This window comes from Cuculus canorus, chromosome 3, assembly GCF_017976375.1.
Source record: "Cuculus canorus isolate bCucCan1 chromosome 3, bCucCan1.pri, whole genome shotgun sequence".
In the NCBI taxonomy this organism is placed as follows: domain Eukaryota; kingdom Metazoa; phylum Chordata; class Aves; order Cuculiformes; family Cuculidae; genus Cuculus; species Cuculus canorus.
Window position 1 is genome coordinate 29,817,199 of NC_071403.1, and position 25,397 is coordinate 29,842,595.

General features: G+C 43.3%; 1 protein-coding gene across 1 annotated transcript in view; it reads right to left on the reverse strand.

Annotated features, from left to right (window-relative positions):
• The window catches only part of PREP (prolyl endopeptidase), a 107,433-nt gene extending 97,545 nt beyond the window's left edge, over positions 1-9,888 (reverse strand). Inside the window, exons 1-3 of the mRNA XM_054061942.1 lie at positions 9,691-9,888; positions 8,279-8,353; positions 1,222-1,355 (exon numbers count right to left, since the gene is read on the reverse strand). Of these exons, the coding sequence (XP_053917917.1) occupies positions 1,222-1,355; positions 8,279-8,353; positions 9,691-9,864 (383 nt within the window). The 5' untranslated portion in view covers positions 9,865-9,888. The remainder of the gene's footprint in view (positions 1-1,221; positions 1,356-8,278; positions 8,354-9,690) is intronic.
• Positions 9,889-25,397: the final 15,509 nt, after the last annotated feature.

Sequence of the window (25,397 nt, forward strand, 5' to 3'; positions counted from 1 at the left end):
ACTAAAAAGTCTATTAAAATCAAAGTAAGGTATCATAAATTAAAGCATATGAAGTTCTTGGCATAAATGCTCTTTCTGGAGGACAGTCAGCTGCATCGAATTAAGACTTTCCATCCCCAGTCGAGACTACATTCATCACTGCCACGTGTACTCCTGCAATATCAAGTCTTATCAGCATTAAAGATAACCACATTCAGGCACGTTTGCACTGTACAGGGAGAATGGGTCTGAGAATCCAGAGCAGTCACTGACCAGGCCTGCTCCAGAATCCGATTCAGCATAACTACATCTGCATGAGCACAACATACAAACTAATAAGCTTCACCTGATTTGCTCAGCAAGGCTCATTTCCCCAGATGCAATACTGTCCTACAGCAGCTTCACTGCTTCTGGGCTTAACCCTCACATCTCTACACATCAGTGACAACTTAAATCAACACCAGCTTGGGTTCACTGCTCACAATATACTTTTTAAAAAACCTACACACACCACAGGCTTGGCCCCCCTCAGTGACAATTATTCACATCCTGCTCACGGTGTGGGACAAACCACTAAGGAGAAGCAGATCTCCCTCAGTGTCTGTGCAGAAATCTTAAAGCAATGAGATATCTTCTGCGCTTTGCTGTGGATGACAGTGAAAACATACCTCGCATTTCTGAGTGTTAACAAGGATCAAACAAATTGAAAATACTGAAAACAACTGTCTGCATTTACCCCGACTAAGAACAGCTGGTTTTCACAAGGGAATTGCCACTGCTTTTCAGTGGCAATAACTAAATAAAAATCCTGCCAGATGCCCAAAGTGTGTCCAATATTAGAGCAGTATTTTAGTAAATATTTAGAACAACACGTTCATGACAGACTTGCGCTGTTTTCAGGATGAGGCGCCTTTAATTGCACTGACAGCGAACAGCCTTGAAGGGAAATCCTCAAACTTTTACTTTTACAACAGTTGTCTGAGTATTACTAAACTCATAATTCTTCCTACCAAGAGAAAAGACGACAAAAGCACAACAAGATAATATGACTGGGAACTGGAAACAGTCAAGCACTGAGTGCTCTGAATTATACAACCACATATATCACATGGGTTTACTTTTCCTAATTACCAACCATAAAGAAAATAATACAAATATAATTTTTTATTTGTTTTCCTAAATAGTAGTTGCTTTTGATTTGCTTCACATTCATCACTACCTACAAAGACATTCCTTACATACCTTTTTCCTCTCTTGAAGTGGCAACCGTACTTAGGATAATCGTAGAGTTCAGTCATACGTTCTTTGAACAGTCCTCTGACAGGACACTGCTCGAGGAAGGGTACTGTAAGCTTGTTCTGAGCCTCCACAAATGCCTGGAAGAAAACAACCCCCCAAAAATACATGAACTCATGTAAAAATGCGTATTTCCAACAGAAAACACTAAATTCTGAAACAATGCATCACAGACATCTCTCCCCCCCACCCCCATACAAGTTGGTGTGTAGTCACGCCTGAAGATTCTTACATACTTTTTTGCACTGTGCCACAAACCTGTAATCAGACTGATCTTATATCTTGAATAACACCTTTCCAGGACATGCATTGGGGTAACCAGTGGTTAGGCCAAAGACAAGCCAGATTCCAGCCATTACACTCTAAAAAAAAAAATCCCATACCTTACGCTTTCATAAACTTTCCTTATATTTGCCTAAATGTCACAGAATAGCTAACTTATAGTATATACCTAGGAAATATCATCTTCCCTTTCTTCACCACAAATACACAATACTCCAATACTCAATGATAAATGAATTAGGAAATGGATAAAGAACAGAGTCCCTTTTGTCTGCAGACAGCACTATAACTTGAGGAACTGTGAACGGCTAGAAGATGATACAAAATGCCATGTGCAGCTTCAGCTCATTCGGTTAACATAATACACAGGATTAGTCCCAGACAGTATTTCTTGGAAAGGTCAAAATACTGTCCACAGATTAGTTCTTAGTTACAAAAAGCGAGAATACCAAATCTGTGAGAAGAGAATTTTGAGGACTCTGGTTTCTTCGGAACACTCCACCTCTTAGTCACATACGCTTAAGGACAGTGTGCAGAACCATTACCACTCCAGCCGTTAGAGGTTGCCACTCCCATGGCATGCAGGGAAAAACATATGCTCTGTTGGTGTTTCATTATCCCTATTCATAGCAAGGTATATTAACATGAAATGAATACCTAAGTGTCTTAAGGTGAATCACAGCTGCTAGGGAGCAGACATACAGGCTTTTCTGTCTCTCAGAGGGAGTAGGAAGGGCAGGACGCAGTGTGTGTGGCCATAATTCACAGCCAGACATTGCAATGATGGCTGCAGGTACTACTCTCAGACCCTAGCCCCTCGTCTCCAGCCTGAAACCTTGTCTACCCCTGTCTACCCTTGTCTCTTGCTTACACAGGTCTCTTCCCTAGTTGTTTCGAAAGAGGCTATTGTTTCTACCTGTCCTGAATCTGCCACACAGCAAGCAGATAAACGCACGAAAACATCTGAGCCACGCTTCACCACAGGTCAACACCTACTGGAGCAGCAGGGCTACCATCTATCTATATTCCACAATTTGTGTTTCACAGTTCTTCAAAAAAGACAGCTGCTGTACAGACTACCTGGCACAAAATTACAAATTGCTACCAACGTTTACTCATCTCTTCATTCTTCCTGTGAAAAAGAGGAAAGACTAGAATATAAAACCCTTTCAGCAGCATTTTACAGACATGTCGTATGGTGAGCAATGAGCACACAGGGCAGAGAGAAAGACACTCTTCTCCCATTTCACAGAATCGCAGAATTGTTTAGGTTGGAAAGGCCTGTAAGATTGAGTCACCGAGCACTGCCAGCTCCACCACTAAATCATGCCACTTGCTGCCACTGCAGTGCAGCCAAGAGCTGCATTACACGCCAAGCTGTGCTTTCAGAGACTTGTCCAACCAAAAGGTAAATGAGAAAGTGCATTAATTATGGTCTGTCTCTACTTGAGAGGCATTTGTTCACACCTAAGCAAGCATACAGAAACTGATAAGCTTTTAACATGTGAGTGCAGAATTAGTAATGCCCTAAGAGCACCTAGCTAAGTACTAAAACATACTAGTTGAATACATGGACTGGCTACACACAAATCACCACTGAAGGATGACACACACAAAAAAGCACTACAACACTGAAAAAGAACAGATACAGAAGGCTAACAATGATGACTTCTCAACCTTTACTCAAAAATCAGACTACTTACCAGTGAGGATCAAGTCAGAAAACAATGCACTGAGAAAAAGGAAAGAGGTGAACACACTGCCAAGGGAAGGCCAATTTTTGCTACTATTCTGCCTTCCAGGATCACACTGGCATGGACAGCTTTAACATCCAGGATGGTAGCACAGCAAATCCCAGTGGTAAGTCAAAACAGCATGCAGCCTCCACACTGTACCACTGTAACAGTTACGTGCCGCATCAGACGATGCAAGAACTTAATCAAATCTACCCAAGAATTATGCAAGTCCGAATTTGTTTTCTCTAAATGGAAACATATGAATTTCAAAGACCACACATACAAAAATCTAGACAGCTACACAAATAAACTAACTATTGAAAGTGCAGTGACGTTTTCAGAGAAAAGATATCTTACAAAAACATGTATAACATGTATATCCAGTACAGTGGATGGGCAAAAGCACTTTTCAGTTGCATTCACTGGACAGAAATCAGCACACGCTTTTGTTTCATCTATCCTAACACCACCGAAATGGAAACATTGCTGCAACAGCATACTGGAACTGTGCATTGCTGACTTTTAAATGCTCAGACACATCTTGCCACATGTGTTTTCATTGCCGGTATTCAAAGAGGAGACAAACTTTTCTTCACAAGCATTTGTTTCACAAGAGCATGCTTACATACTAATTATTACACTCAATTGAATTCACTAGTAATTTTGCCTTTACAGAAACCTAATATATTCTTCCCTTTCCCACTTAGTATGCGCCAAAGATTCCAAAACTGTTTGTAAAAGGGAACACCACTGCTATCTGAACAAGGAGGTAGGAATTTGTTCTTCTTAGAGAGTTCCAAAAGGAGAATCCAGTTCAGTTTCCAACTCTGTTTCCAAACACTTTTCTACACTTTTAAGCACAAGGTTGCAGTCATGTTCAAAAAGCAATATATAATTGAAATATTGCTCCAGGTAAGGTACAGCAACAGATGTCAGCAGAAACTCTCACAGTAAACAACTCCATCCACCTTACTGAGCTAAGTAGACGCCACCCAGCCTATAAGGCTAATGGGAACTCTAAGCCTATCTAGAAAGATTCTTATTTTACCTGTAGAAATCAGCATCTTACAGTCAATCACAAGCCTCAAACCAGGACAGAATTTGCTTCAGAAGAAAGGGCAGAATAAGCATCCAAGTAAGGCATATACTTATGGGTATCTCAGAAAATAAGGTAATTTGAAAAGCAAAAGAATTACTAAAGTTTTGTACTAAGAACAGAGATGGTTCCCACGTATGGTATACTTCCCAAGGAGAAATCTTAGGATACAAATTGTTTTAACATTATCAGTCTTTCTTATTAACCTGTAAAGTATTTACAGCTTAATAGTCACCCCTAAAATCTTCATATATACATATATATATATATATATAAATGAAATGTAGTTCAGTGCAACTCCTACAAGAGCTCACATAGTATTTTTCAAGTATTACAAAATAAAACTAAGCAGACTTCTAATGGCTGCCTCTCAGCATTTACTTTAGTATTTGGCAAAGAAAAATTCAAAGTGCAAATAGAAATTTATGAAAACTACAAATCCATTTAATTGTAGTTTTGAGAGTTTCAATTCTATAATCCAAGCATACATCTGTTACTAACATAATACTACAACTCAACTGTGTACTCTACATGGCTCATGCTCTTTCAGCCCATGTCTACCCCTCATACCTGAAACAAACCATGCATTACTGCCTACACTGTCAGTGAGTTAAGGTGCTGTAAGAAAGCTGGGAATAGACTTATTACAACAGCTTGTAGTGAGAGGACTAGGGGGAATAGGTTTAAATTGGAGAGTGGCAGATTTAGACAAGAAGTAAGGAGGAAATTCTTCACAATGAGGGTGGTGAGGCACTGGACCAGGTTGCCCAGGGAAGCTATGGATGCCCCATTCCTGGAAGTCTTCAAGGCCAGGTTGAGCAGCCTGGTCTAATGGAATGTGTCCCTGCGCAGGGGGAGCGGAATTAGATGATCTTTAAGGTTCCTCCCAAGTCAAACCATTATATGAATCTATGATCAATGGTAAAATACTATCAGAGCATGAACCCAGCTTCCATAGGTAGAAACTGCCTATCTGACTAGGGGCTCAGTTTTCATTTACTGGAGAAAGGAGTTTTGCTTGCTTATAGCTACACACAACTATGCTAACCAAGCACACACAAGGAAAAAACTGATATAGTGAAGGACATACATCATGAAAATGGAAATCCATACTTCTTAAACAACAGCTTTTCCATGAGAGAGTAAGCGCCTTGATGATCTGCCTGATCAGCTCTAAGACTGCATGTCTGACAATAAACAGTTCTGCTTAGCCAAATGCAGATTTCAATGACCTCATTTTTATAGCATTTTTACAGCATACAGAATAAGATCACCTCGGTGACCCGGCTGAAAGATTTCCAGACCTATTTAACTTTTACCTAGTGAAAAGCAGGCTGTGGGCTGCTAGAAAAGGAAAGATCCCATTCTTGAACCACCTTAGATCCAACTATCATGTACAGGCCTTGGGGTGACCTAGATTAAGCACCCTAGATTAAGTACATGTGCCAACAGAAAACTAATCCACCAAAGGCTTCCCTCCCAGAACACCACCTAATAATGGCTACATCCATGCAAGGGAAGGACAGAAGCGTTCAGGTCAGGGCAAGAATGGGAGAATGGGCAGATAAAAACCACAGTACCATCTGACTTAATGGAACCCTGCAAACTACAGTGGATCAGGTACAGCACCATCTGCATTCTACTCTCACTGTAAAAATACCTGCTTAAGAGAATTACAAAATCAATCTCACCCTTCTTTGTTCATGTGTTTCTAAGCTGCTAACTATCAGAGCCCACTAGGACTAGCCCGAGGAACAATGAGTATGATTCTTCATATTCATAGCTGTTGTGGGTGATTTCTTTCAGTCTCAGTCCTGTTAATCCTACAGTAGGCATCAGGTGAAACTACTATGAAAATTCCAGAGTCAAAACCAATCTCACTTGCCTGTGCTTCATTCTCTGTGCTTCGAGAAATAGTAAACTTGATGTTTCACTGACTCATATCAACACAGAAATTGAGTTAGGCCTACCTGCTTATTTTCTGTGATCACACCAACGCTTGCCATGACTACTTCTGCTAAGTCTAGAAAAGTAGAATTCCAACATATTTGTGCATGTTTTGACTGTTTGTGTGTGAGAAAAGATTCCTGATAATGAATTACATTCAGTCTTCACTCGTAGCATAAACCAGAACTTTCCTTGTTACACACATTCAAATCATGCAAGCATATTGTAAACAGGAACCAAATATGCGCTCTTTCACTACAGACAAGCACAGATGCCCAAGAAATTCTTCTAGTTCTGTACTTAGTATGTAGAAAATTAAAGGTAGCCTATTGTGGAGGTGTACAAAGGGTATTTTTACTTTATCCCAAAACACATGGAGGTGTGTGGGATATTAAGGAGGGTATAAAGAGAGCAAGCAACCTGGAGTGAGAATGGGAAAGACACAGGTCTCAAGGTCAGCAACTTGAAGCCTTGAAAAGTTTACAAAGGATGCTACAAATTCTCTCTGAAGCCTGCATATTCAATTGCCTCTATACCTGCATCTGGTTATTCTTCAATCTGTTAGGTGCAGAATACCTATTCTGCAGGAGTCCTGCAAATTATCTCAAGAATTTGGAGATAAAACTGTTACAAAAAGGTAGCAAGAAAGAGTGGCCACCAGCAACTTCCACTGCAGAACACAAAGAAGCGAGTAATAAAGCAGACAGAACAAGTTTAGCACTTCAAGATTATTTTTTTCTAATCTCTTTATGAAAGTAGTAGAACAGCAAAATACTTTAATTCCCTTTGTTTGGTAACTCCTAGAACTTTGGAAAAAGATGACCTCCTCACATACTTATACATACAGCAACTATCTCCACTCCTCGCATCATACTACTACTACACAACAAAATTCTGCCAGGGGCTGTATTTTTTAGCATGTAGGCAAGTAAGACACACAGTATTTTCATTCCACCAATCTGACAACTTGTGTCTGAGCTGCTGCATTTTTATGAGGATGTTATAATTCCCCATCCCTTATTCGGTCTCCTATTTAAACTACAACCTCTGGAGAATTAGATTTATCGTCCTTCAACTGTTCTCATGCAACTTGTTTTCAAATGGAGATCCTGCCCTTCACCATCAGGCACACTAGACAGATGCCAGTGTTCTAGATCTGGAACTACAGTGATCACAAAATTATTAGCCATTACAGAGGAAACTCTTCCACACTGCCACCTACCACTTTCTGGCCATCATCTCTGCAATACCCCATGCCATGAATATCAGAGGAACTGTTCCAGAGTCATACTTAATTATTTTTCAGGATTCTCTGTCAGCAAAATACCAGTTCCAGCAGCACTACGTTGCGATACCACAGTGCAGGCTGAAAACACTGCAACATCTGTAAAGGATAATAAAACGCACTAACAAAGCCTAATTTCAGAAGGAAAATGTTTTTAGTTTTGGTCTTTTTTTTTAAAAAAAAGAGGTATAGAAACAAACGAAAATGTTTTTGCACACCTTATCATCGTACAAAGAAAGCAAGTCAAATCAGTTTTCTTTTTACTCTTTCCTAACTATGATGCTAGTTTTAGATGTACTTAGGACAGTGGATAAAGTGGTCTAAAATTGGAGTGCTTCTCTTCAGTGTGACACCACCACCCTGAGCATTTAAACTGTCTAAGAAAATGGATGCAGGATAAACAAGGCCCTAGTCTTCCAAATTCTGTGATCTAGGCCATACCAAGTGTTTCAGTCTTTCCCCCATTAGCACAAAGATAGAAAACAATGGCATTACTATTAGCACTCTAAGATATAACATGAACTAAACCTAAACTTACATTCATTATGTAAGTTTTCAAAAAGTATTGGCAGGTCCTTCAAAAACGGAGTACCCATGCACCTGGTCCATAAAAGAGAACCATGTCAAAACAGCCATTCCTGAACAAAGAAAGGTTACCTTTGTCTGTTCGCTATCGGGATCTTCAAGCCAGCAGTATGGGTCACTGATTTTATAGCCATGGTAATCCAACACCTGAATTTATAAAAGACAATACTTGAAAAAAAGACATTCACACAAGCAAACTCTTTTCATCAAGGAATGACAGTCATCAAGACAAACGGTTATTTGGAACCTCACAAAGCATACAGTGCTAAGAAGCAAAGACAGAGAAAAGCAACAACCTTGCTCCCATGTGAGTTGCTAGTATTACCATTCTTTGGTGATGGCACCAAGGCAACTAGAAAAACACAAAGCACCAGAAAAATGCAGAACATGAACATAAATTCCTTCCAAAAGATAAATTAGTAAAATAATAAAGAGACAACAAACCAAAACCCCTAAAAAAACAACCCAAGACCTCCTCCAAATCCAGGTATTCAAGTCAAATCAGAAAACCTGACTACTGGATGCACCCAAAATGTAGTTTCTAGTTACACTACTGTCCCTGGTTTAGCCCTCTGTACTGTTGCTGTTCACAAGCACATAAGTATATACATAAATTTAAAAACCCCAAAACCCCAATAATCCAATACAAGAGACTAACCCACACAGCTGAGTTTATCTGCTTCCTTCCTCCAGTATACAAAACAAGACTAGAAGGTACCTGCTGTTGGGACTTGCACAGTTCAGCCTTTCAATCAACTATGAAACTAAATACTTAGTTTTTTCCAATGTTGGCTTGCATCAGCAAACATTTTAGTTTAAAAGACATGCTAGTTCAGTAAACAACTCCCAGGCTGGTGCCTAAAGCACAGACTTTTGTGAAAGGAGAACAAAACTGAGCTGAACTGAACTCACACACCAACCCTTGCGTATCAAGTTATGGCTAGAACACAAGGAGAAAGACTAAATTAGAATCAGAATAGTTAGGGTTGGAAGAGACCTTAAAGACCATCTAATTCCACCACCCCTGCCATGGGCAGGGACACCTCCCACCAGACCAGGCTGCCTAAGGCCCATCCATCCTGGCCTTGAACACCTCCAGGGATGGGGCATCCACTGCTTCCCTGAGCAACCTGTGCCAGTGCCTCACCGTTCTCAACACGAGGAATTTCTTCTTAAGGTCTAACTTTCCCCACACACATATAAATTCGTTCCCCTTGTGCCATCGGCCCCTGCCCTTGCAAAGAGCCCCTTCCCAGCTTTCCCGCAGCCCCTCCAGGCACTGGAGGCCGCTCTTCTCCCCTCCCGGCGGAACAGCCCCAGCTCTCTCCCGCAGAGGAGCCCCCACAGAAGAGGACCCCCTCCTCCCCGGGTTTCCCCGCGGCGGCCCCGGAAGCCCCGAGCCCGCCGCGCCGGGCCGGGCCGTGCCCCGCACCCCTCCCCGACACGCACGGAGCCCCCGAGCCGCGCGCACCGCCCGCACTCACAGCGGTCTCGTCGCGGTGCACCTCGGGATACTGGAAGGCCTGCATGGCGGGCGGCGCGGGGAGACGGGACAGAGAAGAAGCAGCGAGACGCCCGGGCAGCAGCAAGGGAGGGACACGAGTCTTAGCGGCCGGCAGCAAGCGTGCAGCACGGCGCAGGCGGAACGCAGCCGCCATAAGCCCCGCCCCTCCGCCGACACAGGCGTCGCAGAGCGCCCCCTACAAGGGGCCCGCCGACATACCAGCGGCTGCGCGCGGGGATGGCAAAGAACTGGAGTTGGGGCGGAGCTCAGTATGGAGCTGGGGTGGAGCTGAACTGGGGCGGGGCAGATCATGGCTAGGACAGAGGTTGAGTCTGGTTAGGGCTGAGATGGGACTAGGGAGGAGTAGGGGCTGGGGCTGAGTTGGGGTTAAATAGAAGCAGAGACTGTGGCTGGGCTATGTTGGGGTTAAGTACAGGCTGAGCTGGGGCTGATTAGGGCTGAGGAGTGACTGGGTAAGGCCTGAGACTGGAAATGGGGCTGAGGTGGAACTGGCCTGGCGCTGATCGGGACTGGAAATGGGACAAAGCTGATTGAGGGAACTGAGCTGAGACCGAGACCGGGAAGGCTGGGACTGAAGCCAGGGATGGAACTGGGACTAAGGCTTAAATAGGGCTGTGCAGGGGCGGGGCTGACAATGGCCGAGGGTGGGGCAGGGGCTGGGGCTGAGCAGGGGCTGCAGCTGGGACTCGGGCTGGGCTTGGGGCTCAGGCTTATCTTGGGCTGGGCAGGGGCAGGGCTACTGCTGGGGCTGATTATGGCCGAGGTGGAGCTGGGGCAGAGCCTTATGCTGGGACCAGGGACTCGGGGTGGTACCGAGACAAGGGCTGGAGCTGGGACTGGGGCTTGGGGTGGGAATGAGACTGGGACCAGAAGCAGGGCTGGGACTCGGGCAGGGGCTCTGTCTAGGATGGGGGCCAGGGCTGGGACTGGGGCAGGGGCTTGAGGCTCAGGCAGGGGCCACAGCTGGAACCAGGGCAGGGGCAGGCAAAGGGACTGGGACCAGGACTGAAGCCGGGGATGGGACTGGGACTTGAGCTGGCACTCGGGCAGGGGCTGGGGCTCAGGCTGGGACTAAGACTGGGACCAGGACCGTGGCTGGGACTGGGGCTTGGGCTGGGAATGAGACAGGGACCAGGAGCAGGGCTGGGACTCGGGTTGGGGCTGGGAGTGAAGCTGGGACTGCAGCTGGGACTCAGGCATATCTTGGGCTGGGCAGGGCTACTGCTGGGGCTGATTATTATCTGACGTGGGGCTGGGGCAGGGTCTCATGCTGGGACCAGGGACTCGGGCTGGGACCGTTGCAAGGGCTGGAGCTGGGGCTTGGGGTAGGAATGAGACTGGGACCAGGAGCAGGGCTGGGACTCTGTCTGGGACGGGGACCGAGGCTGGGACCAGGAAGGCTGCGACTGAAGCCAGGGATGGGTCTGGGACTCAGGCTTATATTGGGCTGGGCAGGGGCGGGGCTGATAGTGGCCGAGGGTGGGGCAGGGGCTGAGGCTGATTATGGCTGAGGTGGGGCTGGGGCAGGGCCTTATGCTGGGACCAGGGACTGGAGCTCGGGCTGGGAATGAGACAGGGTCCAGGAGCAGGGCTGGGACTCGGGCAGGGGCTCCGTATGGGACTGTGACAAGGGCTGGGAATAAGACTGGCACCAAGACCGTGGCTGGGACTGGGGCTGGGAATGAGACAGGAACCAGGAGCAGGGCTGGAACTCGGGCAGGTGCTGGGGCTCAGTCTCAGAGGGGGACGGGAAGCAGGGATGGGACTCAGGAAGGAGCTAGGACCAGGAAGACTGAGACTGAAGCCGAGGACAGGACTGGGAATCAGGCTTATATTGGACTGGGCAGGGACAAGGCTAATGTGGGAGGGGGCTGGGGCTTGGGCTGAGCAGGGGCTGCAGGTGGGACTCTGGCAGGGACTCAGGCTTATCTTGGGCTGGGTAGGGACAGGGGCAAGGGCCTCATGCTGGTGCCAGGGACTCAGGCTCGGGCTGGGACCGTTGCAAGGGCTGGAGCTGGGACTGGGGCTTGGGGTAGGAATGAGACTAGGACCAGGAGCAGGGCTGGGACTCGGGCAGGGGCTCTGTCTAGGATGGGGACCAGGACTGGGACTGGGGCTTGAGACTCAGGCAGGGGCCACAGCTGGAACCAGGGCAGGGGCAGGCAAAGGGATTGGGACTGGGACAGGGACCAGGACTGAAGCCGGGGATGGGACTGGGACTTGAGCTGGCACTCGGGCAGGGGCTGGGGCTCAGGCTGGGACTGTGACAAGGGCTGGGAGTAAGACTGGGACCAGGACCGTGGCTGGGACTGGGACTTGGGCTGGGAATGAGACAGGGACCAGGAGCAGGGCTGGACTCGGGGCTGGGAGTGAAGCTGGGACTGCAGCTGGGACTCAGGCGTATCTTGGGCTGGGCAGGGCTACTGCTGGGGCTGATTATTATCTGACGTGGGGCTGGGGCAGGGTCTCATGCTGGGACCAGGGACTCGGGCTGGGACCGTTGCAAGGGCTGGAGCTGGGACTGGGGCTTGGGGTAGGAATGAGACTGAGACCAGGAGCAGGGCTGGGGCTCTGTCTGGGACGGGGACCAGGGCTGGTACCAGGAAGGCTGGGACTGAAGCCAGGGATGGGTCTGGGACTCAGGCTTATATTGGGCTGGGCAGGGGCGGGGCTGATAGTGGCCGAGGGTGGGGCAGGGGCTGAGGCTGAGCAGGGGCTACAGCTGGGACTCGGGCTGGGCTTGGGGCTCAGGCTTATCTTGGGCTGGGCAGGGGCAGGGCTACTGCTGGGGCTGATTACGGCCGAGGTGGGGCTGGGGCAGGGTCTCATGCTGGGACCAGGGACTCGGGGTGGGACCGTTGCAAGGGCTTGAGCTGGGAGTGAAGCTGGGGCAGGGGCTGGGACCAGGACTTGATCTGGGACTTTAGCAGGGGCTGGGGCTCGGGTAGGGGCTGGGGTCTCAGGGATGAAGTAAGGAGTCTTCCTTGGGATGCTTTTTTTTCTCCTCGAACTGTGCGCAGGTGCAGTTCCTTCTGGTTGTTTTCAAACTAGTGAACCAATTGCAGCCAGCTTTCTCAATCCAATGCCTGCTTATCAGGAAACTTCTACAAGCTCCCTTTCTCTTGTTATCCACCTCCTAGGTCTTCAAGGCCGTCTCTGATGAGCAGCACAATTTCCAGTGAGCTATTTACATTTACAATTAACTAAGTCCTTCAAACTTCTCAGCTTCTGAACCCTTCATGTTTGCCTTTGCTCATCAGGGCTGAGGTTTGGGCTGGGGCTTATCTTGGGCTGGGCAAGGGTGGGGCTAGTGCTGGGGTGGGGCCGATTGGGGCTGGGGCTGGGGCTGGCCTGGGCTGGGCTGGGCTGGGAGTGGGACTAGGCTGGGACTGGGATTGGCTGGGTGGGGGCTGGGGCTCTCTGCTGGGCTGAGGTGGGAGAGGGGACAGGTTCTGGCAGGGGTGGGTGAGGAGATCATTCCAAATGTCCATGTTGCCCGCGCTTGCTGCTTGCCTCTCTTGGCAGAGGAGTTGTTTCCTGCTCATCACACATCCAATGGATTCCATCCCCCTTATAGGAAACATTTTTAAAAGTATAAATTCAAGGAAGTTTCTTCTTTTCCCTCTCAGCTCTGCCACCTTGACACGGGGTGTGGGAGAGGCTTGGGCTGGACCTGGTGAGGTCGCGTCTGTTCTGCCCTGAAAACAGCAGCTCTTCCATGGGTGGAATTCAGGCTAGGTCTACCCAAACCTTTAGCGTGTTACCATCAAAGCCACTTATCCACAAGCTCCCTGTCACCCTTGAGCCAAGGCCAAGTTGTCCCTTGGGTCCCTGTGATGATGGCTGCACCCGTGGTGTTGGGGGCTCCAGCCCCTTCCTAGTGTGGTCTCTGGTCTGAATGAATATGCATCTACTAAAGGTGTTTTGGGTGAGTGACTTCAGGCTTATCAGCCAGGTATTTATTCTGCAGTAGGGTTTCCTGGGTCAGGAAACTTTGAAAACATTTTTGTCCTTCCAGGTAGAGACCCAGAGGCCTGGTTTACAATGAAAATACTGGGAACGTGCACAGGACAGGTGATCCTTTGACTAGCAACATGGCTGGACTTCCTTTCTTCCAAATGATTGTCGCTTCAGAGACCCTGCCAACAGCCTGCACCAAGTTGTCCTGTCAGCCTGGGGAGGACAACACTTCAACTTATCTGAAGTAAAGTCATGGGTGTGTGTGGCATCACACAGTGGTGTTTAAGGGTTTGATCAGCCCAAAGAATGTTCTCAGCTGCAAATAAAGTAACCACCTGGAATGTCAATCATCTAAACCATTTAAAAAATGGCTTATAGTTACTAGCTCAGAAATATGCCTCGATTGCTTACTCTTAATGAAGAGTTACTGTCTCTAATTGGGCCTCTTGTGGGGAGGTTGAGCATTGTGGCTGTATGAGGAAATAAGCTAGCCCCATAATGATCACTGTTTCTAAGTGACATAACTGCATTCATTAACTTCATTTACATCCTAAACAACACCTGCATGGCTTCTTGTCTCTTGTCCCTTCTCTTTTGGTCATTTTTCCTTTCTATCTTGTTTCTATCCCTTTGCAAGGCTGAAGCACAACTACCAGCTACACCCTTTGTTAGAGCACTCAAAACCATACAACCAGCAAGGTGGTTGACAGCAATGACTTGACATGTCCAATGCTGATGAAAGCTTGCTAATTGAGCAACTTGCTTAGGTAAATAGTAGCAGGCAAAGGCTGTCACATTTCCTTCTAGACGTTTCTGGACATATATACATGAACTGGTATCATATGGAGAACTATTAGCTTAATACTTTTGTGAAGTGCGTGGCTTGCCTGTGTGTTTCACAAACACACTGTATGTGCACAGGATATCTGAGTTCTGAGCAGTCTTGACTGCAAATTCACTTCATACACACCAAACGCCTTTTACCTGATTCAAAGACGTGGTTTACTTGAAGAAAATGTCATCCTTTTCAGCCTGAAAATATTGTACAGATGAATGTATTTTACATTTGTCCAGAATTTCTGGATGTTTAGCAGCTCAGTTGAATTCGCACGTATCTCTGACTGAGTGGCTGTACATCCATAAATATTTTGGGCATTTCCACGTCTCCGTAGGTGAGGTTTATGCTGTAAAAGCAGCCAACCTGAGGTGTACTGGAAGTTTTGCGCAGATATGCTTTCGGAACATGAAGAGATCGAATGTGCCAGGAGAGGGCAGTCTGACTGCACAAAGCGGTGCCGCTGGCACATAGTGGCTCGGGATTTTCAGGCTTCAGCCACCCTTTCAATCCAGAGCACGGTAATCCTGAATGGGCTGGCAAACACCCAGTAATCATAATATTTATCCATTACAATACCTTCCAATTCATCCCGAGTACAGAGAAGGCGGGAATACACAAAGAAACCCAAGAACCTGGTTGTCCAAGATAAGGTTTTTGAGCCTGTTTTTTTTTTTTTTTTTACAAGCAGTAATTTTGTTTCCCCAGTGAGCACTGGGGACAGAAAGTGAATTTTGTCTTTACTGTAAATTTCTCCTTTGTTTATTTGGGAGAGAGGAGGAGGATCACATGTGAACAACAGTAAAAGCAGCACATCTACATTGTCTGGACTTTTCTTACTAGAAAAGAAGTGAATACAGGTTACACAGGGTTGAAAACACTGCCCAAAACATATTTTTCTTACCAAGGACCATGCACCCCCTATACAAATGAAAGGCAGTGCAGTGTGCAGGCTGTGAACAGAAATTCTTGTAATGAAAGGTGCAGCAGTCTTCTCCCTTTTTCAGTAGTCTTGTTTAACACGGCATTAAAAGTGACCAATGCTAGGAATACATCATAATTGAAAATCTGAAGCTTATCTTTATTGTTTAGTGTTGTAGCAGCAAGTAAAATTCTATTAAAATTTTACTTTTTCTTGGGCTTAACCCTAGCAGAGCTCACATATGATATATTTGCTGAGTTTTGAGGATAAGATGATGAGTAAGCAAAATGTTCTCTTTCTGTAAAGGTGTTTAAAAAAGGTGTTTGAAATTCTCTAAGTAGTATCTGATCACACGCCCGTGTCAGCATGAATCGGATCATTTGAAAAACACATACTGGTCTCTGCTGATATTAATTATACTTCTGCTGATATCACATCCAGTTATTAGCAAATCTCTTTCAGCTAAGTCAGCATCTCCACAATGACTCACTGCCAGTAGTTTATTGACTCAGTAGGAAGTGATCTCATTGTCCTTGTCAGGAAAGATCTTACAAAAAATCTAACAGCAAATTTTGGTTTTACCTTTACTTTTCATCCTTTCCCCAACCTCACTCCACCGTTGTGACCTGGCAACGACTGGAAGGCTTTCTGCGATAGAAAGAAGGCAGATCTGTACCCTTACTCCTGTTTCCTTCTATATTTTTCAATTCCTATCCTTAAATGTTAAGACACCAGTTCTGCTGTTCAAATGTTTATCAACAGGTGTCAGCAGAACCTTAGCCTTGCACTGTCATGAGCTTGTGCTGAAGCGTACAAATAACTCGAGTTTCAGATGAACGTGACTCAAAGTGTCTGCCCTGCTGTATTCCTGTTCCAGAAGCACTGACTCAAGAACCTCAGTCTTGTCGATTTTCAGTGAATCTTTCATTCCTAAATTATGATCATCACTTGTACATATTAATTATGAAAATTGTGTATTGTTTATGGATAATTGAAGAGTTGCTTGGGGTTTTTTGAGCTGAATTATGAAGTAGCTTACATAATATAAAATACGGTTTTATTATCTCAGTTACAGAAAATTCTACATGATGCAAGTCTGGTCAGTATTTTTAAGTACAATGAGGAAAACAGTACTTTTGTGTGCTGTGGGACTGGATGGGTGCATTGAAGTTAGTGGCATGCTGCAGAATCATATCTAGCTTGCCCTGGGGTTGTGCATTGGTGTGCTTATGCTCCTGGTGCTGTAAAGTCAATTAAGCTGTGCAGTGATGTCCACGTGGGGAGCTAGTATGAAACAGCAATTACAAAGTAGTATCTCTAACTATTTCATTAGGCAGGCAATCTAAACCCTGATTATGGTATGATAAATTTATCTAAACTGACGTATGACTACCAACATGCAGATCACAGTATAACTACACCCAATTAAAAATAACTTTGAAGGATTTTTTCAGACAAATGAAAGTTAAGGTGTTTCAGTCTCGCCTTCTCCTCCAGCAGTGACCTTCCTTGTGAACTGAAGAATGAAAAATTTCTAATCTAGAAGAGGCTGATGACCATTTTTTTTTTTTCAAATTGATGGTTTGGTTTTATTCTTCAGTTTTTAACTGATAACAATTGACCATTAAAAGAAGGATTTGCCAAACACCAGAGATCACATAGACAACACCAGGGATCTAGGCCCTTTTATCCCTGGGTAGGTATTCAGTACTCCTCTTTCACCTAATTTGGAGTCTTTGGGTCTTTTAATAAGTTGTCGGGGAGACCTCCAGAGTTTGCAAGGTTAGGTACTGCCTACTTATGCACCACCTGATGCCTAGATTATACTTGCTTCAGCATTTCTGGAAATGTACCCTAATCTTATACAGCTGGGACTCCATGGCTCGTGTATTTTGCCTTTCTTCTGAAGAAGACTATTGCAGAAAAGTTAGAAGGATTTGAACTGTCATTGCTACACAGTATTTTGCAGAGAGGCAGGTTGTCATATAAAGCCCCACACAGTCAATAGAAGCTTTTCTGTCTATGCTTTTCCCCACTTATTTCACTGATCTTTGAATCAACACTTCCTCCATCTGCTCACACCAAAAATCACTCTGAAAAAAGAATTATCTTTATAAGCATCGTTTTCTGTCTAATGAAATTATATTCATTCTTCTGTGTGGAAAGATAGCAAATCCATATTAATAAAATGGGTAGAGAAGTGCTTATTTTACTGGTTGCTTTAGTCTTTCTGAACTACTCATTTTTTTGTTACTCTCTCTTGCAAAAAGAATTACAAGCTAACTCCTGTCTTCAGGCATCAAAACCAACTAAGATAACCTTTATACTGAAAAGGATGGCAGCATAAATAATCCTTACATGGCAGTATCTGAAAATGAAGATAAGTACAAACTGGAAGGAGAATTTTTATTCTTTTCAATCCTGAAAATGTAAGGATAAACATTTTCTTGCTTAGGATGAAATCTTCTGCCTATTGAAGTCAAAGGAATTTTTGTCACTGATTTCAAGGGGATAGGAGTGTCACCCCTGATCTTGGCAGCAAGCAAAACAGAAGGCAGCTTCCTGTTAACAGCTTATGTCTTGTTGACAGAATTTGAAATACACAAAACATAGGGAAACTGATATATTTTTCTTGGAAAGGAGAACAGCTTTAGCTCCTTTTAAAAGTCTCCACATCTAGAAATATCTTCTGCAGTTACCATTTACCCATGTTTTATGCATTTAGAGTATATGTGTTCAGATGGCTTAGAAATAGAGCTTTTTATAGTACCTCAGAAAACATTTGGTTTGGGTTACAACACTATAGAAACTACAGATCCCTGCAGAAAAAAATCCCAACCCCCAAACAAACAAATAAAAAAATTAACAAAAAACAATCCCAAAAACTTTAGTGTCAATGCACCAGGAATGGAAGTCTTCCAAGTGAAGACTTGCGCATGCCTTTGAGAAGAACCTCGATACATAGGAAAAAGCAAGAAAGAAAACCTTGTGCAATTCAGTGACCACTGAGTCTGAAATGCAAAGTATAGTGGACAATGTGCTACGCTACATACAGTAGCACTCCAGCTACCCTTATAACAAACAATTTAAAATATTGCCACTACAATTCCACAACGGAGACAAAAATAGTAAGAAAAATAATTTCAATTCCAGAACTGCCTTTTAAGAAAGGCACCAAATGTTGGCAGACTCTATGTAATTATATTCGTAAAGAACTTTTTTTTTTTTTTTAACATTCAGGAGTAACTTTAGCCTCTCTCCTGAAGGAATATGAGTTAAACCTAGTCTTATAACTCAATAACGCATTCCCAACATTCGTATAGCTGAGTGTGAAATCTCTGTGTTTCTTTTGATAGTATTGCAGCGTCTGTGCAATTCAGACATGGGCCAGGGCTTTGCTGTGCCCTGTTCCATGTATGCCCAAATGGAACTGATGCTCAGTGTATTTATGATCTAAGGTTTATGACCAAAGTAGAAAACACAAACCAACAGGGAGCTACACTCAGGGACGTGGAGGAAAACAGTATGACATTGCTGGTCGTTGTGTGTACTGCACTTGCAGCGTGCCAACAACCTGTTTTTTGCAGATGTTATGAAAAAGTAAAACTCCCGGGGAAATTTTGAAGATGCATAATGTCAGAGTGCTATGTCTTTTTAGAGAGAACTTCTCCCAGGCTGGAAGGGCAGCGTAGGAGGAAGATGTTACTAGTATGAAAGATTTACAAATGTGCGATTGCAGCTGACAGTATGAGTTGTCAGCGGTAGCAGTGGGGCAACAATCTGCATGGAGGAGAATTATGCTGTGCTTGATGATGAGGTAGCTGGTGGGAAGATGGGAGGAGAGAGGAAACCTGCTTACATATGTGGGCACAAAGAGTGGGAAACATGCTCTGTCACAAACAGAGAGATGCATCTTGGGGCGAAAGGATGAAAGCCAAACTGGTAATTTTAGCTGCACAGACGTCTGAGGAAGGTCATAGCTTTGAATTTTTATGTATCGAGATTTACACAGCGCCTTGATATGAGATGCTGAGGTGGACAAAGTCCCAGTCTGAAGGTGCTGACAACTTCAGGGCCCAAGCAGCAGACAGGTCAGTGATGTTACACGCAGTAACTGGAAAAAGCAGCAGCAGAGAGAGCTTAGAAAACAGATTAAGAGCTCTGGTGAACCATACTGAGCTTGAGCCGATGGCGAGACATTCAGAGAGAGGAAGGCTGAGCTTTGGGCTTGGACAGAAGGGAGCATATGGGTGGATTTGAGTCATCAGCATGAGCAGTTGGACTTGTGTTTACAGATGAGCTTCCGCAGAGAGGAGGTACCCTGTTCAAAGGGAGGAGGGAAGGTGACCAAGGACAGAGCCCTTTGGAGCTGCAGAAAGCGGAGAAAAACAAGGATGTGTTTTTCTTCTGTTCCAGCGTGTGATTTTTTTGATATGAAAAGCTTTTAATAACTGATTTTAAATCCTACTACTAAAACTTTTAAGGACACAAATTCTAACGTAGCATGGAGCCAGTACAGAAGCCCTACATGGCTTACTGAGTAAAAAGTCACTTCTGGAGATGAATTTTAAGTTTCTTAAGTTACAACAATATCACTGAAAACTATGTTTTTTATGTAGTATGTTATTTCCTTCTCCTGGAGCAATGTGCATGAATTTCAAAGGAGCAGAATTTTCAAAGGTTAGATAGATATTAGAAAAAGTTTAATATCTTCTTTACCTGGTAATTTTTATAAAATTTTTGCAAGCTCTTTTAAGAAAAAAAATAATCTATCCATAGGGTTTCAAATTCTGATAGAAAATGAGGGGAATTGAGACAAATCTGAAAATCAATTCCTCTTCTGAACATTTTTTGATCTTCTTCCTTCACCTTCAGTCTAGGCAGAGGAGGCATCCTTTTCGCTGACTGGAACAGGTTTCTGAGCACAGCCAGAGAACATGGAAAGAGTCAAAGAAATTGCAGAAATCAGTATGACATATTTGGGTAGAAGAAAACTCTGCAAAAATTCCTCACAAACTTTCCTCTGATTAATTTAATCTAATTCATTTTTACCTCCTGGTAGGAGTCCTATTCTAAACCCTGCACGTGCTGGAGAGTCATTAAAAGGCACAGGAAAAGGCCAAGGTAGAAAAAGCCCTCTGCCTTATAAGTTTATAGACCTGCTATTCCAAAGCACTGCTGAAATTACTGAGGTCAGAAGGACCCTTTATGCATCTTGGCAAAAAAATATTAAATCAGCATTTGTGCTATGTAACAGTGATGTCTCCTGCTTCCCCTTGACCTGTTCCTCTCATATGTGGTGTGAAGTCAATATTCAGCAGCCATTCCTGCTGCCTACCTGCTGTAGAACCAGCAGGATACTGCTGCAATTTATTTGACCCCATACAAAAATTATTTTATTATCTATGCTTAAATATTCTAGAGGAAATAAAAGTACTTGGGAAAGAAATTTAAAAGAGAGAAATACAAGATTTAAAGTCTGGGAAACCACATCTTCTTCTGCAAGTAGGGTCTTGCTTTCCTGGTAGACTTTCTTTGATCTCTAATTATGTTAGATGTTATGTTGTTGGTGTTAATGTTGTAAATAATCCCTCTCAGAATTCACTAATTAAATCCTTTAATATTATTCATTTCCTCCTACCAAAACTTACTGCAGTAATTAAAAATATGATGGTAATTTATTCTGTCCGTATGACTATTTTGTTCAGATATTTATTTAAATAATTGTATTTTATTACAACTTCACAAAAAATTCACCCTCATCATTTAATTAGAGATGTATGTGAAAAGTCAAGAGGTATTCAGAGTTAGGCTGTGTTTGTTCTCCTTATTCATGCCCTTACTCTTGCAAGCTTCAGGGTATTTACAAAGGTATAAAGGGTAATAGTTGTTACCACACCAAGTAAAACTTGCAAAATATCTCCATTTGCTTCATGATAAGCACGTTATCTAAATCTTGTAAGCACTAAAGAGATCAGAGGAAGAAATTTGCCTTTCTCTTGTGTAATGCTACATGGATTTTCTTTTTGGCTTGTAGAAGACTGGCATATTGCTGTAAACCAGCCTTCTTAATAATTTCTGCACTCATTTCTTTTAACTTATACCACTGCTGTGCTTGATATCATAAAGACACAACCACGTGGAAATAGATATATTTCTAGACAGCTTTTAGGCTTTCTCTTTTACCAGAGCTAACTTAAAGTAGTGCCTACATAAGGTCTTTGCTCATACTGGCAGGTCACGATTAGAGCAGGCAGGTTTCAGCCAAAGACACATCGGGTAATTAGTGGGAATAACAGACTTGCTCCAAGGCTCACATCTTTGGAAAAAAGCACAGTAAAATTAGTAACTGTGCCCCTACACCTACTAAAGAAACTGAACTGGCCTTCTAGCTTCAGGATAATAAACCTAAAAGCCTCATTTCCTGGAGGGTGCTGAAAATAAATGAAGCCAACCCCACTCTTTCCAAGGAGTGGAAAAGCTGGCAGTTGGTCTTCTCCAAGGGAAGCCGAACAGAACTTGTCTCTTGGTGCAAACATAGGACATCTCTCATTTCTCCTTGCAAAAGAGCATGGAGCTGAAACTATGGTTGGCTGATTTAAAATAACCCTTTTTCTTCCCTGGAGGCTGCCTGTTATGCAAGAAAGACGCTGTGCCAACCACTGGCTTGAAAGAGGCAGTTTGACTGATGAGCCATCCCCTTCCTCCGGCCCTCTGCAGTTTGGGGAGGTTGAGCTCCCCACCTATTTACTGCTGCTAACTTCTCCTTTTTGAGAGGATTTACTTACCAGTGAGGATCAGCAATCACAGGGAGTGAAACACCTGAGCCTGACACTTCACAGCTCAAGTAAAAAGAGATTTAACCATGTCTTCCCCATTGCCATCCAGCCATGGCATGAACTCCCTCATAATCCATCCCTGAATGAGCAAGATCAGATTTGGAAGGACAGCAAAGAAACTGTGAAGAGAGCCTTCATCCCCCAGCTCCCTGCGAGTCTGTCTTAGAAACCACCCAACCAATCCATGGTTCTCATGAGTGCACTGGTTGAACTGGTGTGCTCATGTCTACAGGCAGGTCTCCTGGGGTACTTCGTGGTTCTGTAACTCCACCAGGCCCTTACCTTTCCTCACATACATGTGAAAGACTTCTTCACCATATGTGAGCAGAAATCTCATAATACCTTATGCTGTGTTAGAGTAAACTACTTGAAGAGCCTTCTCCAGTGAGTCAGAGAGGATCCCATATGGTCTAGGAAAACAAGGAATTCTGGAATGGCACCACTGGAGGACCATTAGCAGGTTTGTGGTCCACCCTGCACCTACAAAGCAGGTGATAAGTTCCTAGCAGGAGTGAACACAGAACCAAGTTTCCAGTCCATATACCTAAACCCTTCTGCCAACATCCAAGTTAACTCTGCAGTAGAGCTATCTTGCATTGTCTTCCTACTAATCTTGCAGAATCCTGTATTCCCTGACATGCCTGCACTGAAAGCCCATTTACCAGTACATACTACGCTGTCCAGTATGGCAAAAAATACCTAGTTTCATGGACTCAGGTTCCCTCCTCCTTTCCCCTACCTTTACATACCTTCACACTCAGCACTTCCCCCATACACCGCATGAAGATCCTCCTCTAGGTTTGCTTTGCTTGCTTATCATGGTCTCAAGAGTTAGCACTATGCAAAGTTAAAATCTGTTGAGCACGAGGGCATTTGACCCTGACCACAATGTGCTGTTCCTTTAACAAACAATTAAGGCATTCCATGTGCAACTAAATTTGAAAGCAAACCTAAGAATTAATCTGCTTGTTTTAAATAGGGATATAAATAAGAACCAGCCCAGCCATTGCCCAAGAGATAAGCCAAAACTCTGAGGTTCAATAAAAGTTCAGTCACTTCCGTAGTTTCTTAAGCAAAATTTGTTGTGTCTTTATTTAGGGAATAGGGTCTTAATTTAGGGAAGAAGATCTTTATTTAGGGTTTTTAGGGAACACAATGTCCCCCTGAAGCTTGGAGTTAGTGTCTCATTTCTATTTAAGTAAGTTTCCTCTGGGTATGGATGATACTAAAGGGAAATAGCATAGCCAAACCCATTCTCACCTGGCACAAATATAATTTCTCTGGGACTTGTAGTTCTAGTGTCCAGTAGCAACCACCAAAACAGCTGTAAGAGTACCTGCATAGCTCTGCACTATATGTATCAATACTATGGAAGAGAATGCAGTAAAAAAATTCTCAGCATTTAAATGAGGCTTGGTGGATATAAAACAATACAGCTTGGCATTTAAAAAGGTATTAACAAAAAAAACCACAATAAAAAAATTTAAAGTTAGTGACACCTTACTTGTTCAATTTTGTTAAAATGGTGACATTCTCATACAAGATGGTATATTAGATCCTTGAATAAGCTAAGTTAAATATATCCTCAAGATCTTCATATATTTCTGCTACAGTTTTGGATCATACAATTTAGGAAAATATAAAATAGTTTCAATGTTCTATCCAGATAAAAATATTATAATAATTATTGAATTATTATAGAATTATTAATTATAGAATTAAGAATTATTGAAGTACTTTTTAGCATGAAGTGTTTCTGTTTGGCAGAAAGATATATAGAAGGAGCATTTGTGTTTAGCTTAATACTGTGAAGTTAACAAAATCGGTGATAAACTTATGAGACCATGGAAAGTAACTATACCCACACATTTTTTGAGGTGATATGAAGTGTGGAGAGTTCATTTTCCAGGGTTTGTAGATTGAGATTACATATTAACCACTAACCTAACTGATAAGTCTATGGACAGAGTCTGTTTTTCTATGAAATATGGCCTCACTTGTCCCATGCATAATGTTTTATGAGAGCTTTAAAATTTATGCTCACAGTGTTTTCTTGCAAATTATTTTCCATGTAGGTCAGTAGAGCCTTTCCTAAAGGATTCAGCAAAATGTCTGAGGAGTTTCGTGTAGATGTAATGCAACCATACATGAAAACTGCTTTAAAGAGGAGTTTTACTACAGAACACTAAATTGATCAAGTATTCCTATTACTGTTGCAAAATTAATTTGGAAGAGCACTCCTGTCTGCCTAAGAAGTGCACACTATAGCCTGTCACTGCAGTGTAAATCTGAAATGCTTCAAGTATCCTGATTTCAGAGAAGCTTGGTGCATAAACATCTTTGAAATCTTAGTGCCTTCTACATAACATCAAGAGCAGCAGCAAGGTCAAGGGGATTTCACCATGCTTCTGGCGCTTGTTTTATGAGGGATACTTTCTCATAGTAGCAGAGAAATTATTAATTTCCCTGAAGTTGCTAGTTTAATATTCTGTTTTATTAGGAGAAGAAGGTAAGCACATTGTTATAGCAATTTTTACAATGATAAGATTTTTTTTGGAAAAGAAGGAAGCTTTCATGTAACATTTTAAAGAGATGTATCATGACAATATCAGAGGCGTCCAAGGAAAGTCAGAAGATCCATTTGTTCTCTAATACACAGGAAAAAATATAAGCGTGCAATGGTATGTTTTTCTTTCAAGTTAAAATCTCTAGTGTCTCATGCTACAAATGAACTAAAATCATGTAGCCATTAAAAGTTTTTCATCAAACGCAAACAGCAACACCAGTATTAACTTCTATTGCACTGTAAATGTTTGCAACAGGTTTTCGCAATCTTATGTCAATCAAATGAACACATACAATTCATAAACATGTAGATAATTTTATTTCTGTATTTGTAGTATTAACAAAACATTATTTTTCAACTTCATCGTTTTTTATGCCTCTTTTTTCAGAGATATGCCACGCAAGTGTTTCAAACACTGTGATGCTGAGATTTTCTAGTATTGGAGAAAAAGAATGACAGATCTTTTGTTGAAATCAAAAGGATTAAAAGCACTTCAGTGACCGTATTTGCCAGACAAATGTTGTACTGAATTTTTTGACTCACC